Raw genomic sequence first — 13,462 nt, 5'->3', positions numbered from 1 at the left:
TGAACCCTCAGGAACACTGCTGGTGATTGGTTGCCAGCCAGATGTAGCCCCATTCACTACAACCCTTTGAGCTCTGCCCTTTAGCCAGTTCTTCACCCAGCACACCGTAAACCCGCTCATCTCACAGTTGGACAGTTGTCCAGAAGGAAGCTGTGAGGGGCAGTATCAAAAGCCTTACTAAAATCCAGAAAAACTGCATCCACCGCCTTCCCTTTATCCACTACTTGGGTGACCCTATCATGGAAGGATATCAAATTAGTTAAACAGGACTTTTGTTTTGTGAACCCATGTTGACTGTGCCTGATGACTGCATTATTCTTTAAATGCCTTTCAATAGTACCCAGTATAATCTTTTCCATAATTTTTCCAGGAACTGAGGTTAGACTAACAGGTTTGTAGTTCCCTGGGTCTTCCCTCACACCCTTCTTGTGGACTGGAATAACATCGGCTTGCTTCCAGTTCAGCAGGGACCGCCCCAGACTCCCATGACCTTTGGTGGATGATAGAGGAGGGTCCTGCCGTAACATCTGCTAGCTTCTTCAGAACTCTGGGATGAATCCCATCAGACTCCATGGACTTGTGAACATTCAGCTGATACAGCTGGCCCCTTCCAATTTCAGTGTCCACAAGTTGAAAGTCACTGTTCCCACACTTGCAGTCCTCCGACTCAGGGGACTGGGGAGCCCAAGGTCTATCAGCATTATTAAAGACTGAGGCAAAAACTGCATTGAATACCTCTGCTTTTCCTTCATCCCTGTTAGTCAGATGACCATCTTCAACAAGTATTGGTCCAATGTTTTCTTCAGATCTCCTGTTGCTATTAACATACTTAAAAAAGCCCTTCTTATCTGAAACAAGAGTGGCCAGTTTCAACTCTAATTGAGCTTTGGCCTTTCGTGTCTTCTCCATGCATAAGTGAACCACAGCTGTATACTCTTCCTGTGAAGCCTGACCTTGCTTCCAGAGATGATACAGCTTTTTTTTTTCTCCTGAGCTCCACAAGGAGTTCCCTGTTCAGCCAAGCTGGTCTTCTGCTCTACTTGCTTGACTTACAACACTGGAATTGCCTGCTCCTGTGCTTCTAAAAGGTGGTTCTTAAAGACTGACGAGCACTTGTGGACTCCTAAGCACTCAAAAGTAGGTTCCCAGGGTACTCTGCTAAATAGCTCCCTGAGTAGCTTAAAGTTTGCTCTCCTGAAATCCAGGGTAGCAACTCTGCTGTCCTTTTTTGTCATTACACTGAAAATTTTAAACTCAACCATTTCATGAGCACTGTGGCCAAGACAGCCACCTACCATCACATCCCCCACGAGTCTTTCTCTGTTCACAAATAGCAAGTCTAGAAGGGCATCTTTCCTAGTACTTATGACAAGAAGTTATCGCCTACAAACGTCAAGAATTTCCAAGACCTGCTTGTCACAGCTGTATGATATTCCCAGTTGATGTCTGGGGAGCTGAAATCTGCCATAAGGACATGGGCTACCGGTCCAGAAGTTGCCTATAGAATAACTCATCGGTGCTTACATCCTGCCTGGGCGATCGGTAGTAGACACCCACTACAGCATCTCCTTTGTTTTCCATCTCTCTAGTCCTCACCCAGAGGCTCTCAACCACATCATCACTAACTGTAAGTGCTGTACAATCAAACCTCTCCCTTACGTATAGTGTGACACGAGTCTTCCTAAAGACATCAAAATGACTAGAGTGGTCATGCTTCTCATCTATTTTCATCATAAATAAGGCATGCACATTCTTTATTAGACTGTTAGATTGCATCTTCTGCATCCTAAGACCGTTTTTACCAGTTGCTGGAAATGAGCCATGTTCCATGTCAGAGCTCAGAGAAGGCACAAAGCTGAGATAATTCTTTAATATGGGAGTCCTCTTTTACTCCTTGGAAAATGGCCTAAGATCAAACCCGAACAAGTGAGAAGCCTTTCCTAAAATGCACAGTGTACAAGAAAAAAGAATGGATAGCAAAAAAAGTCAGTGCCCCAAATGGTCTCTCTTAGTGAGGATCCTAAATGAGAGGCGGACAATTTGCTGCAGAAGGAATTAAAGTGAAAACTTGGTTTACATTTTTGCATCTCCTTCCAGAGAATTGTGTTGAAGAGGTCTTCAATCTGTTTTACTCCTGTTGTATTGCTATCTAGTATTAAAAACAAAACAAAAAAAACCCAAACCAAAACAAACTCCAAATTTGGCGCACTTTACATTAGCCATATAGGTCAGAACAAAAGGAAAAACCCAACTCCTTCACTATTTGGAAAGTGGCCTAGAGGCAAATGAGAAGATGTTGGACTGTCACCATACCGTGTGGAGGACGTTCTGGTTGGCTTAGTGATGCTGGGAGTCTGTAGGGGTAGAACTGTGGGTGAAAATCATGAGTGAGTTTATGCCCTGACAGCGAGTAATTGGAAGTACACAGATCATGCTAACGCATCATTTTATCTACAAGCTGCAGAGTCCTTGATGAGGAGCTTGTTATATATTGCAAATCCTCTAAAATGAAAAGTGTAGCAAAATTGCTACATTTTTCCTGTCCCCTTTCACCCAGCCCTCCAGCAAAGCCCTGCAGGGACACCACGCTGAACTAAATCTTAAGGTGTTAGATTATATGTCCTCATTAAAAATACTGCAAAATGCTGCTGTTAAGTGTAGTGGTAATATTGTGACTTGGCAGTTTTAGTGTTATATTGATCAATTTCTATTTCAAACATGATAAAGCTGACATGGCCCGTGGTCCCCAAAGATGTTCGGGAAAGAAACTTTTTTTTTTTTAAATTAGAGCATTTAATTGTAACTGATGATGTGTGTCAGCCCCGGTCCCAGAAGGGCTTACAGCTGCAGCTCCAGAAGAAATGAGAATTCTCTGCGTGACCCTGATGGCTTCTATACCATGAAATCTTTTTCTTTATGGTATTGAAGTTAAAAGCAACACACACTTTTTCCAGTCGGATGTTGGGAGCATGTGTGATAATGCTAGATCATTCTGAATAGAAGTAAAGCTTTCTGGGTTAACATTTGCATATTTTACACCCCCCCCACCCCCCCCCAATATATACATATATTTGAAATAGCAAAAAACATTGCAGCTGGTTCAGTAAATCCCAATGTCTAAGCTGCAGCGATGTGTTTTTCATCTCCACCATCTCTATAGTCTGTCACCACTGCTATCTCTGTATTAGACGTGGCAGCAGCAGTAATGGAGACCCTGCATCGGTGGGGTTCCAGGTAGCCAGCAGCATCTCACAGTTTTGTTGTGGAGCTGTCTGCGAGGAGGACCGCATCCCGCAGCATTAAAAGCGCTGGTCTCTCTCCTCCTGGTCTAGCTTAGTCCTTGCCCCAGTGCTGTCACCCGTGGGGTACGGGGATAGCTGTTTGCCAAAAAGCAAGGACAAAGAAAGGAGTGAAGGACCTGTCTATGGCTGGTTGTTTTTCTCATGTTTCACTGTTTGGCTAAGACCAATATGAGTCTGTGTGTGATTGCAACACTGATAAGGTATTTTATTCCACTCTGATAATAGTGCTATTTTGAGCCTCTGAGCAGCACTGGGAAACACAAGAAGTTACAGGAACCACATCTCTCTACCATTCCAGCTTTTACCTCTGATGTCAGAAAAATTGCTGAGTGACTTTGATGCCTTCTGTGTAAAATAAGCTGGTATAGGTCTTAGCAGGAGAAAGGCAATCTTCTACAGAAGAGGGCTGCAGCAGAAATATTTCAGTAGATGGGAAGAATATACTCTTCTGGTCAGCACAGATAGTATTAGGAGTAAACTTGCAGAATTCTTGACATTAGTATAGGTGCACCAAACAGAGGCCTAAATAACTCTTTTATTGTAGATAATTTAACTTACAGTGTGCGCTATGGTGTTTAAGACTTTTTACCTCATGAAGTTCCAGTATAAACTCTAGGCAATAAGACTGTCCTGAATGATTCAGATCAGAGCCTTGGTGTTTGAATGATTGAAGAACAACACATCCTTTGATGAACTTTTTTTCCTTCCCTCTTGCAAAACACTCCTGTGCACGGGTAATGGATGCTGTGTGGAGAGAGATTTTTGTGTAGCACAGATAAAAATGTCTTTTAAAAAAGTTTATATTGAAGATTGTAAACACGAACCAATAAAAAATAGAATTATCTATAAAGTACAGAAATACAGAAAACATCTCATTACATAGGAAGAAATTTCTATTCATTCAGACTAGGTGATAGTCTGTCAGATAGCGAGTTATTGTTAGATGACAATAACTCATGTACCAGCTGTATGGGGCTTTTTGTGCATAAAATGATCTTTCTTTATTTCTTCGTCAGATTTCTATTTTGTTGTTATACCTTTCCACCACTTTGAACAAGAGAAATTGTTGTTTTGGGTTATAGGAACTGTGCCACCTTTGTCACCTGAGGAGAAGAATTGAGTAAGAGAAGCAACAGGAAAAAATCAATTTGTACACACCGTTCCCTGGCTTTTACGGCTCTGCTAAGGCACAGTTGTACAAAGGAGCGACTGACTGCCACTGTCCCTTTCTAAGCATGAGACTGAGAAAGTTTCTAGTTTGCTGTGTGGTTAACCACACTGGGAAACTAGATTTTTTTAGTTGCTGAAAGACGCAAAGTTCTTACTCATTTGTGGCAGGGTAAATTAATTTATGATGGTGATTTGTTTGGCTGGTTACTTGTGCAGACATATTTTTACAAGGTTATCTTGTGCTGGTTGAATTCAAGCTTTAATGTCTTGAAATGCAAGACTTGTTGTTACTACAAAGTCTCTATCAAGAAAAGAAGTTGTCATCAGTTAAGAAAGCTTACGTTTGATGTGTCTGGGCAGAGACTGCTCTCACACAGGAAGCTTTTGAAAACTGTGCTATGTATCACAGCTATATTGAGACCTGAATTTCCTAGCAAAGTGTGTCATGCATTTACAAGAAATAGAGTTGTGAAGGATAATTGTAAGGGAATTGATGCTACAGTCCGTATTTTAGAATAGTGGACTAATACTGTGCCAGGCCAAAGAAATACCAATACAGTAAATAGAAAAAGGAAATACTCATGCTGATGGAATGGAGTATTGATTTACGAAAGGGTCGAAAATTTGCTGTGTGCTATAAATAAAAAAAATAGGTTTTAGCTGTGAATGTGCACTGGTGTTTGTTTATTTTTTTAGAGATTTTCGAGATTCCTAAAAGCAGTAGTATTGCAATATATGTAGGACTACAGTCCTATTTTATTTGCTAATAAATGACTATAAGGAAAATAGATACTCTCTCTAAATTATCTGATTTGGCATGAGGATAGACAGACATTGACTGGAAGAAATACTCTGCTCCTGAAGGAAGGATACTTACAGTATATTTATAATCCTCTTTTGAAAAGCTAAGCAGAATTTCAGTTCCATATATTATTTCAGTTGGAGGGAACTAACCTATGTAAGTTACCAGTAATTCATTGGCTTTGGGCTGAGGGTAACTCCCATCGTTAAGGATCTGCCTCTGTGTTTTTATTGGCTTTTAGTGATCAGACTGGGTAAGAACTAATCATCTTTAGAAGCTGAAGAATTTGTACAGCTTGTGGGAAAGTTGTGAAGACAAACTCATCAATTAAAAAGAAAAAAAAAAATTTTTATCAGTCTCAATGGGGTAAATGTATCTCCGTCAGCACAATCTCCATCTCCTGCTGTTTTACAAATGTGACTGTATTTGTATACCTTCAGGCAAACCAAGCAAAGCATTATTATGTTGAATAATCAATTCAAGTTTTGAACTCTCTAGCATGCTCTTCTGGTCCAAAGGACAGTACCTGGAGCAGTGAGACAGCTTTGATTGTAAAATTGATTACATACAGAGACTTGGAAAAATTATATAGCCGCCTTAGCTGTCACTGGATGGACTGTTATATGGTATATTTGCTTTTGGTGAGAATGAAACTGAGGAGCATGATGCTCTGAAAGCCTTGCTGAGTATGTACTTGGGAAATCTGTGCACTAGAGGTTTGAGGTTGGAAAAGAGAGGTGGTGAAGCACAAGTGGGTGCAGGAGCTACAAACCCACCGAAGGCTTTGCTTGGGCTTCACTGGCATTAAGGAAGGGGAGATCTTGCAATTGAATTGCCGGGCAATTGCGTTGTCCTTGGGTCCAGCCGGACCTGCGTTCTCCTTTGTCACTCTTCCTTTTGTATTGGTTTAATAACCAGCTGCATTGTTAATGTGCAAGGACTGGTTGTTTTTTATAAGACACTTTTTTGTTTCTTTTAAACTAGAAAGATGAAAACTACAGAAGCCTACCACGAGATACTAGTAGCTGGTCTAACCAGTTTCAGAGAGACAATGCTCGTTCATCGTTAAGTGCCAGTCATCCCATGGTGGACAAGTGGCTGGAGAGGCAAGAACAGGTAATATATATGTGTATATATATATTACTTTATCAATCTAATCTTTATGCTACTCCAAGCTATTACAAAGAAGTGTATTCTTATGTGATATTGGCTCTAAGCATGATAACAAGCACCAGCAGCAGGCTGACTAAATTTGTATGGGATTCCTTCTGCTTCCAAAAAAACTGCATTAAGACTGAAATAGACAGCTGCAAATTATTTCATTTTTGAGTCATAAACACATTTATATAGTATGTGGAGTACTGCTGTTCTTCGCAACGGATACCGACAGTGTTATTTTAATTAGAGAGTATTATTTTGATAAACATTTTGCTGTTGAAAGCTAATAATATTACTACAGAATAGACAAATATGGGTCAGTTTTGGCATTGCACTTTAAAATGCTTGTTATTCTTAACATTGTAAAATATATTAGTTATAAATTTGAAGACAGTGTTCTATTTATTTAGTGTACATTTATACTGCTTTTGATCTTGGGCTTTTTTGAGGTACTAAGTAATTCCAACTTGTTTTTTTTATTAATAAGATGGTAGTCATAGATGTTTAAAGGTCTGAAATTAAAATTACCTAGCAGTCACTTTATGCACTTGTATGTCTGAAATTTTCCAAGAAGTGTCTTCAAGCGTATAATGAAAATGCATCTTTACTATGGAGACTGGAAATATAACGGGAATCCCATATATAGGATAGTGCATATGTAGGATTATTACCTCATTTTTCTTCTTTATACAATGTGACAGGAAAACATTGAGTTTTTTGCATTGAACACAAATGTACAAATTTTGTATTTTACAGCAATAGGGCATAAAACCAGAATTCGCTTCATACAGAGGAGCTTCAAAATGAAATTTTCCATTTGACACAGCCCAAGCTTCTTACACTGTGCCTTTTGAATGGAGGGGAAGGTTTAGAGTCCAACACTGGGCTGATGTCCTGGGACTGGTCTCTTTCACTCTCAAATCCCAGACCAATATTTCAAGTTCAGCATTGCCAAATCCTAGGATATTCCAAACATTCTGTATTCAACCCCATTGTTAGTTAAAAAGGAGCTTAAGTAATATCACAGAGTATAAAAACCTAAAAAAAACCTAAATGCGAGCTATGAACTATTTTTGTGTCTTGTAATTAGCTGCAGATTCATTTAAAATTATATATTTTATCAAAAAACCTGTCTTTGGTCCTTGTATATTTTCCTCTGCACATTTAATGATAGTGGTAATTCTGTTACTGTTTTCCTCTCAAAAGATGTAGAGTTTGTGCGGATGAGTTTAGCTGCTGTCCCTGTATCTGCCTGTGTTGAAATAGAAGGTTGGTGCCCAGACTGGAAGGCATCTCCTGTGACGGTTCTGCTTGCTTGATGTTTTCGAGGCATATTTCCATGCGTCATTAGATTTTCACATGGCAGTTAATGAAACTGGTTTCTCAGCAAAAGAAGTTGGATTAGGAATCTTAATAGTGATCATCTTATAAAATGTTTGGTACATGAATATTTTAATATATGATGTTTTATATTAAGTTTTGTGCTGATTTTGGTCTCTGAACAGCTTAATTATTTCAATTTAGTCACTGGTTAGGTAAATAATTGGGCACTAGTGGTAGACTGGAAGTGTATCTGTTACGTGAGTTAACTGGTTGAAGTCTAAAATTGCAAATATCACATTTCTTCTGAGCAAGTTTTCTGCTTTTTGGTTTTGTTTGTTTGTGGTGGTGTTTTTTGAGAGAGAAAGAGAGAAAGAAGGTTCATTCTTTAAATGTGTTAATGAATCTGCATGTACCTGGAAGACCAGGATCCTTTTGTGATTTCACATCTGCAGGATAATTAATTAGACTGAAACCTGTTTAACAGGTATGCACAGGAGAAGAAAGCCCCTAGTGAGAGTGGGATGCAGCACAGCTCTGCAGAGAGAGGGAGGGAAGGGCCTGGCAGGGGACAGAGCAGCTGCAGAGGGAGAGATTCTTCCTCTGTTTTGGGGGGGTTTAAACTCTAGTATCTTTTTCAATACCCTCTGTGGGCTTTTTGTTTCTCACTGGTTAAGCCTTTCCCTTCTGTGAAGAAGAAACCCAAGCGACGAGGTTGCTATCTGACATAATCAATTAATTTAGCAACTTCCAGTGCTGTTCCTGTGTGCTCGACAGAGCTGCGGAGGGGCTGGAGTGGTCTGCGCACTCTGCCTGTACATGCATGAAAAGTAGTAGACAGCAGGCCTGGCACCAAGGGTACGGCAGTGACAGTGCCAAGAAACCTCTTGTGCAGAACCCATTTCAGATACCAGCAGTAATAACAGCCCTGGTCTAACCTGCCTTTATGGCTCTTTAGAGGAGATAGTAGTAAACATTAGAGTCATCTTGCAGACTCCAGAGGCTTGTTGTTGGAGGAAGGCTCTTCTGGCTTGGATTGAGTTGCTTCTCTTGAAGCTTGCCTCATCTCTTCCTTTCGAATATAAGGAGAAAAAAATTTCCAGGATGATCTTTGTCAGCTTCTAACATACACGAACTTTCACTGTAATTGCGCTTTGAGGAGTGAAGGTGTGATGTGCAAAGAAGTGCAATTATTTTTGTGTGGACAACACCTCATTTCCCATGAACAGACCTATGGAGCAAACTGTGATTCTGCAGCATCACAGCCTGTTCTGCAGATGAAACTGCAAGAGACCTTGTTTCTAGGAAATCATTATAGGCTGCCCTGGCAGTGACTAATAAGGGCACAGAATTAGATATGTTCTAGTAGTTGTTAAAGAAATAGTTCTGTAAACTTGTCTAGGTTTTAGCACCTTAAAACAGAGGAATGCATGAAGTAATTGCTTTTGCTCCTATCTGTTGTGCTTTACTAGGGCCCTGCTAAATTAGAGTGATACATCAAAGAAATGGAAAAGATTAACTCTGCTTTCTGAGTCCTTTAAGATATTCTGATTGTACATGCTGGTTAGCTATATCTACCTAAGGATTGTTCCCAGTTCAGTTCCAGAGCCCTCCGGTCGTCCACAGGGCAAATGGTCCATGTATTTCTCAGAAAGTTTTGGTATTTCTCAAGCCCACAAAGTAAGTTTTGTGAAACTGTTTGTACCAAAGAATCATTCACCGCTATAATCATTCACCAAAAATCCAAATACAGTTTCAGAATACAGTTAAAAAGTTAAGGATTGTATTTTTCACTCTTTTGCTAAATAATTTCATTAATTCTCTCCTACAGATTGTCAAGTGCTAGGAACAAAATTTGCAATCTTTAATTTAATTCTGAAATATCTTAAAAAAAGAAAAACTTGGTTTTTGTTCTTCACCTTGCCCTCCACAGCACTTTCTTTTCCCCCCACAGCAACCAAACTTTGAGGAATAGTTGAAAAAACTTATTTCCTCTGAAATTTATTCAGATATATGGTAATGCCACTTTTATTTGAGAAATCTTTTTTTCCTCAGTTCACCTCAAGACTTGTTCAGGCCCTGATCAAATCTGGACTCATGCTGTTTCATACAAGGGAGACATAAAAAGGAAATGTTTGAAAGAGTTAAACTTTTCACCAATTCCTTAAGTTTAAGTACAGAGAAAGCTTCTCTTGGGTGGTTATTTTAGTTTCATTAGTCAAATATTGGAACTGGTAGCAATCAAGACACCTTGAACTGAAATAGTATATTCCTTGCTTTGCTGGAGAGGCCTGTTGCGCAGAAGGATTAAGAGGACCCGGCTGTGCTGTGCCCTGCGAAGGGGTGCGAGAGCAGCAGGAGAGGGAAATTCTACAGCTGCCCTCCTTAATTATGAAGCGGTTGATCAGATTTGCAAATACAATGAGATTGGTTCAATTAAAATTATATGCAAATATATATACATAACTATTGGATATATATCTGTATTTGTCAGTGCATGAAAGCTAGGTAGGAGATGGAGTAAAATTTCATGGTTATTACTGAAGAACAGGTCTGATTCCTAAAATCCCAGTGGCTCTCTGGTATCTAGCAAAAACGGGAGATAAAAGCAACTCAAATATATTCTGAAATGGGAAGAGAAGTTGGTTACTACTGCTGAAGTGTGCTGTACGGAACACTTCCCCTAAGTTACTTGTGTTCATGGCATCTGTCCTGGTTTCAGCTGGGATAGATTTAATTTTCTTCTTGGTAGCCAGTATGGTGCTGTGTTTTGGGTTTAGGATGAGAGCAATGTCGATGACACACTGACGCTTAGGTTCTTGCTAAGTAGTGCTAAGCTGTTGCTAAATAGTTGCTAAGCAGTGCTTACACTGGTCAAGGACTACCCAGCTTCCCATGCTCTGCCAGGTGCTGGGAGGGGGCACAGCCAGGACAGCTGACCCAGACTGGCCAAAGGGCTACTCCATACCATATGATGTCATGCTCAGTATATGAGCGGGGGGAGTTGGCTGGGGGGCAGCGATCGCTGCTTGGGGACGTGCTGGGCATGAATTGGCGGGTGGTGAGCAGTTGTACCATGTATCACTGGTTTTGTATTATTATTATTTGTTATTATTATTATTGTTATTATTACTATTACTACTGTTCTATTTTTATTTTACTTCAGTTATTAAACTGTTCTTATCTCAACCCACGAGTTTTCCCCTTTTGCCCTTCCGATTCTCTCCCCCATCCCACCAAGGGGCAGTGAGCGAGCGGCTGCGTGGTGCTTGGTTGCTGGCTGGGGTTAAACCATGACAACATCTGGCCATAGTAATCTGGTTCAGTTTCTCTGGCTCCTTTTTCAACGAGATCAGACGTACAAGTAGCATGTGGTCTCACATCTCCAGCTGTAGAGTACCTGCCTTCAGCCTGTATTTTCAACAAAATAAGGCCTGCTTTTAATATGATTGAGTATACTCTCTTAAAACATTTGGATCCTATAAATTAGTGCGTTTCAGCACTGTCAGTTGAAAAAAAAAATAATCAGAGCTTCAGAGGTAGGTTGGTGAATTTAAACCATTAATTTCCTGTGGACTCTCATACTGCAGCTTACCCATGCTGTCAAATCTTTCATTTAACAATAAAAACTCAGCTTCTGTTTTATACCGTAAGGTAAGAATAGAAAGCAGAAATGCAGTTTACTTACTTTGTTTAGTTCTGAATGTTTCATAGTGGTATAGCTAATGTATATAAATATTTTTATTTTCACTAGTGTCCCTCTTTTGTGTTTCTCCTTGTCTGACAGGTGTATTCTGGCTTTTTGTTTCTAGGTTTATTATGACTGTAACTACAGTGGAAAGGTCTGCAACTTCTGTGTTTCAGGGCCTGCATATGGGGAGGCTTGGGGCTTGGAGGCTCTGCTTATCTCAAACTCCTCACATGTAGACGTTGAAACTGCAGTAAAAATTATTGTCATTAGTAAGGAATTGTGCTTTAAGATTTGGAAAAAGGATTAGCTAGGCTTCATTTGGAGGAATAGTTTTTAACTGGTTATCCATTACTCTGTACAATGTCAAGATAGAGTCTCATTGCTTTCCTCCCTATCTGAGTACAGGTACTTTATAATTTGTCTCTTGTGATAACAACCTTAATGAACATAGAACCATGACAGCGTATAAATTATAAATTACAAAGATGGTTTTAAAGCTTGTCCTATTCCTTGTAAAGAATTTCTGTCACAGAGATATGCATACGTTTGAAGCCTTAGGCCTAATGCAAAGGACTGTCTTTCTGGGTGGTCTTCAGTAGATTGTCCCCCACGAAGGGCAGGGGGTGTATGGGAGCAGCCAGAAAGCTATCCAGGGATTGCGAAACCAGGCAGGGCTACTCTGAGCCTGATCACGGGAGGGAAGAATGTTACCAGCTAGCGAACAAGGCCATGGCTCATGTAGTTTGCTTGTTTCTGCAGGTAGAGCTATGGGATGTGGCTGAGAAAGGCATGGCTTGGCACCTGACTTAGTATTAAATAATTGGCCATAGCTATAATTATGGGCAGGTGGAAGCAGTGACTAGTGCATTGGTAGCAGACTCACTTCAGGTTTATATTAGCCAAAGGGCTGATCAGAAGACCACAAGTTGCAAGACTGCAAGGGTTCAAAGTCTCCCCAGTCCCATATCCACTTGCAAATTCAGCTTTTTTACTATTTGAGACAGGGGTTCTTGGCCATGTGATCACACTGGCTTCTACCTGATGGGGCTGTCAACACCCCAAGTGCTACAGCTGTTTCTTCTTGCTTTTGTACTATGAAGAAGGTGAAAAGCTTGATTTGGCCCGAGAATACTTTCTCTTAGCTGCTGCTGCAGGTCATTAGGCATTGACTGCTCCCTTTATTTCTGTATATTGGCAAGATGTTAACTCCTTGAGCTCGGAAACTCAAATGCTCAAATTAAGTGTAAGCTACAAAGTGCTGGCTTGACCCTCCACTCAGCAGGAAGAGGAGCGGTTAAGTTTCAGCAAGGGCAGTGGTTGCATCTAACTCTGAGCCAGCCAAATGCCCTATCTGGCTGCCAGAAGAACACCTTGACATCTTGAAGCCATTACTAAACACAGGTATAATAATCTTTTTCTTTTTTTCTTTTCTTTTTCTTTGATTGATCACACCTTTGGAATATTCTTTCATATATAATATGGTCAAAATTATTAAATAATTTCTAATAGCATTTGACTTCCCAAAAGAGCTTAGTGGTATTGGGTGTCACTGATCTGTCTGTGATCACAATTAAGTGATTATTCTGTAGACTTGTTTCAGTGTTCTCCCTGTCTTGCATTTATTATTATTATATTAGAAAAAATACTATGCATAGTGAGCTCCAAAATGAGAAACCTGTATTTAGGTGTTTATAATGTTAGTAACATAAAAATATAGTTACATATAGTTATGTAGTTACATAAAAATATCGAAACTCCTATTGTGGTAGTACTGGAGCCTAGATCTTCATTGAGTCGAGTCTTGCGTGCGGTCAGCTGGGTCGCTTCCAGGCTGGAGCCTGCTGAGCTGCTTCCAGTGGCTGAGGCTCTGGGGTGCTGAGGTGCCCATTTCCCATAGACACATCTTGATCTGGGAGACTTGCTGGAGCCGGTTCTGTATTATGTGTCAGAATGCTTAAAAAGGGGCATGGAAGGGTAAAACAAGCTCTTAAGATGGGCATGTGAGTTCTCTATTTCTGT

The 13,462-nt window shown here is 40.2% G+C and overlaps 1 protein-coding gene across 15 annotated transcripts in view; it reads left to right on the top strand.

The window, feature by feature from the left end:
• The window catches only part of PARD3 (par-3 family cell polarity regulator), a 467,913-nt gene that overhangs the window by 200,939 nt on the left and 253,512 nt on the right, over window positions 1-13,462 (top strand). For 11 of the 15 annotated variants that reach the window (XM_087778511.1, XM_087778403.1, XM_087778478.1 and 8 more), the window contains exon 5: window positions 6,259-6,390. The exons of the other annotated variants lie outside the window; for them this stretch is intronic. In XM_087778511.1, coding sequence (XP_087634637.1) covers window positions 6,259-6,390 — 132 coding nt within the window. The remainder of the gene's footprint in view (window positions 1-6,258; window positions 6,391-13,462) is intronic. 15 annotated transcript variants of the gene reach the window in all.

This window comes from Nipponia nippon, unplaced genomic scaffold (assembly GCF_047370975.1).
Source record: "Nipponia nippon isolate SJK-2023a ecotype South Korea unplaced genomic scaffold, ASM4737097v1 scaffold_1, whole genome shotgun sequence".
Taxonomy (NCBI): Eukaryota; Metazoa; Chordata; class Aves; order Pelecaniformes; family Threskiornithidae; genus Nipponia; species Nipponia nippon.
This window is presented reverse-complemented; position numbering and strand designations above follow the sequence as displayed.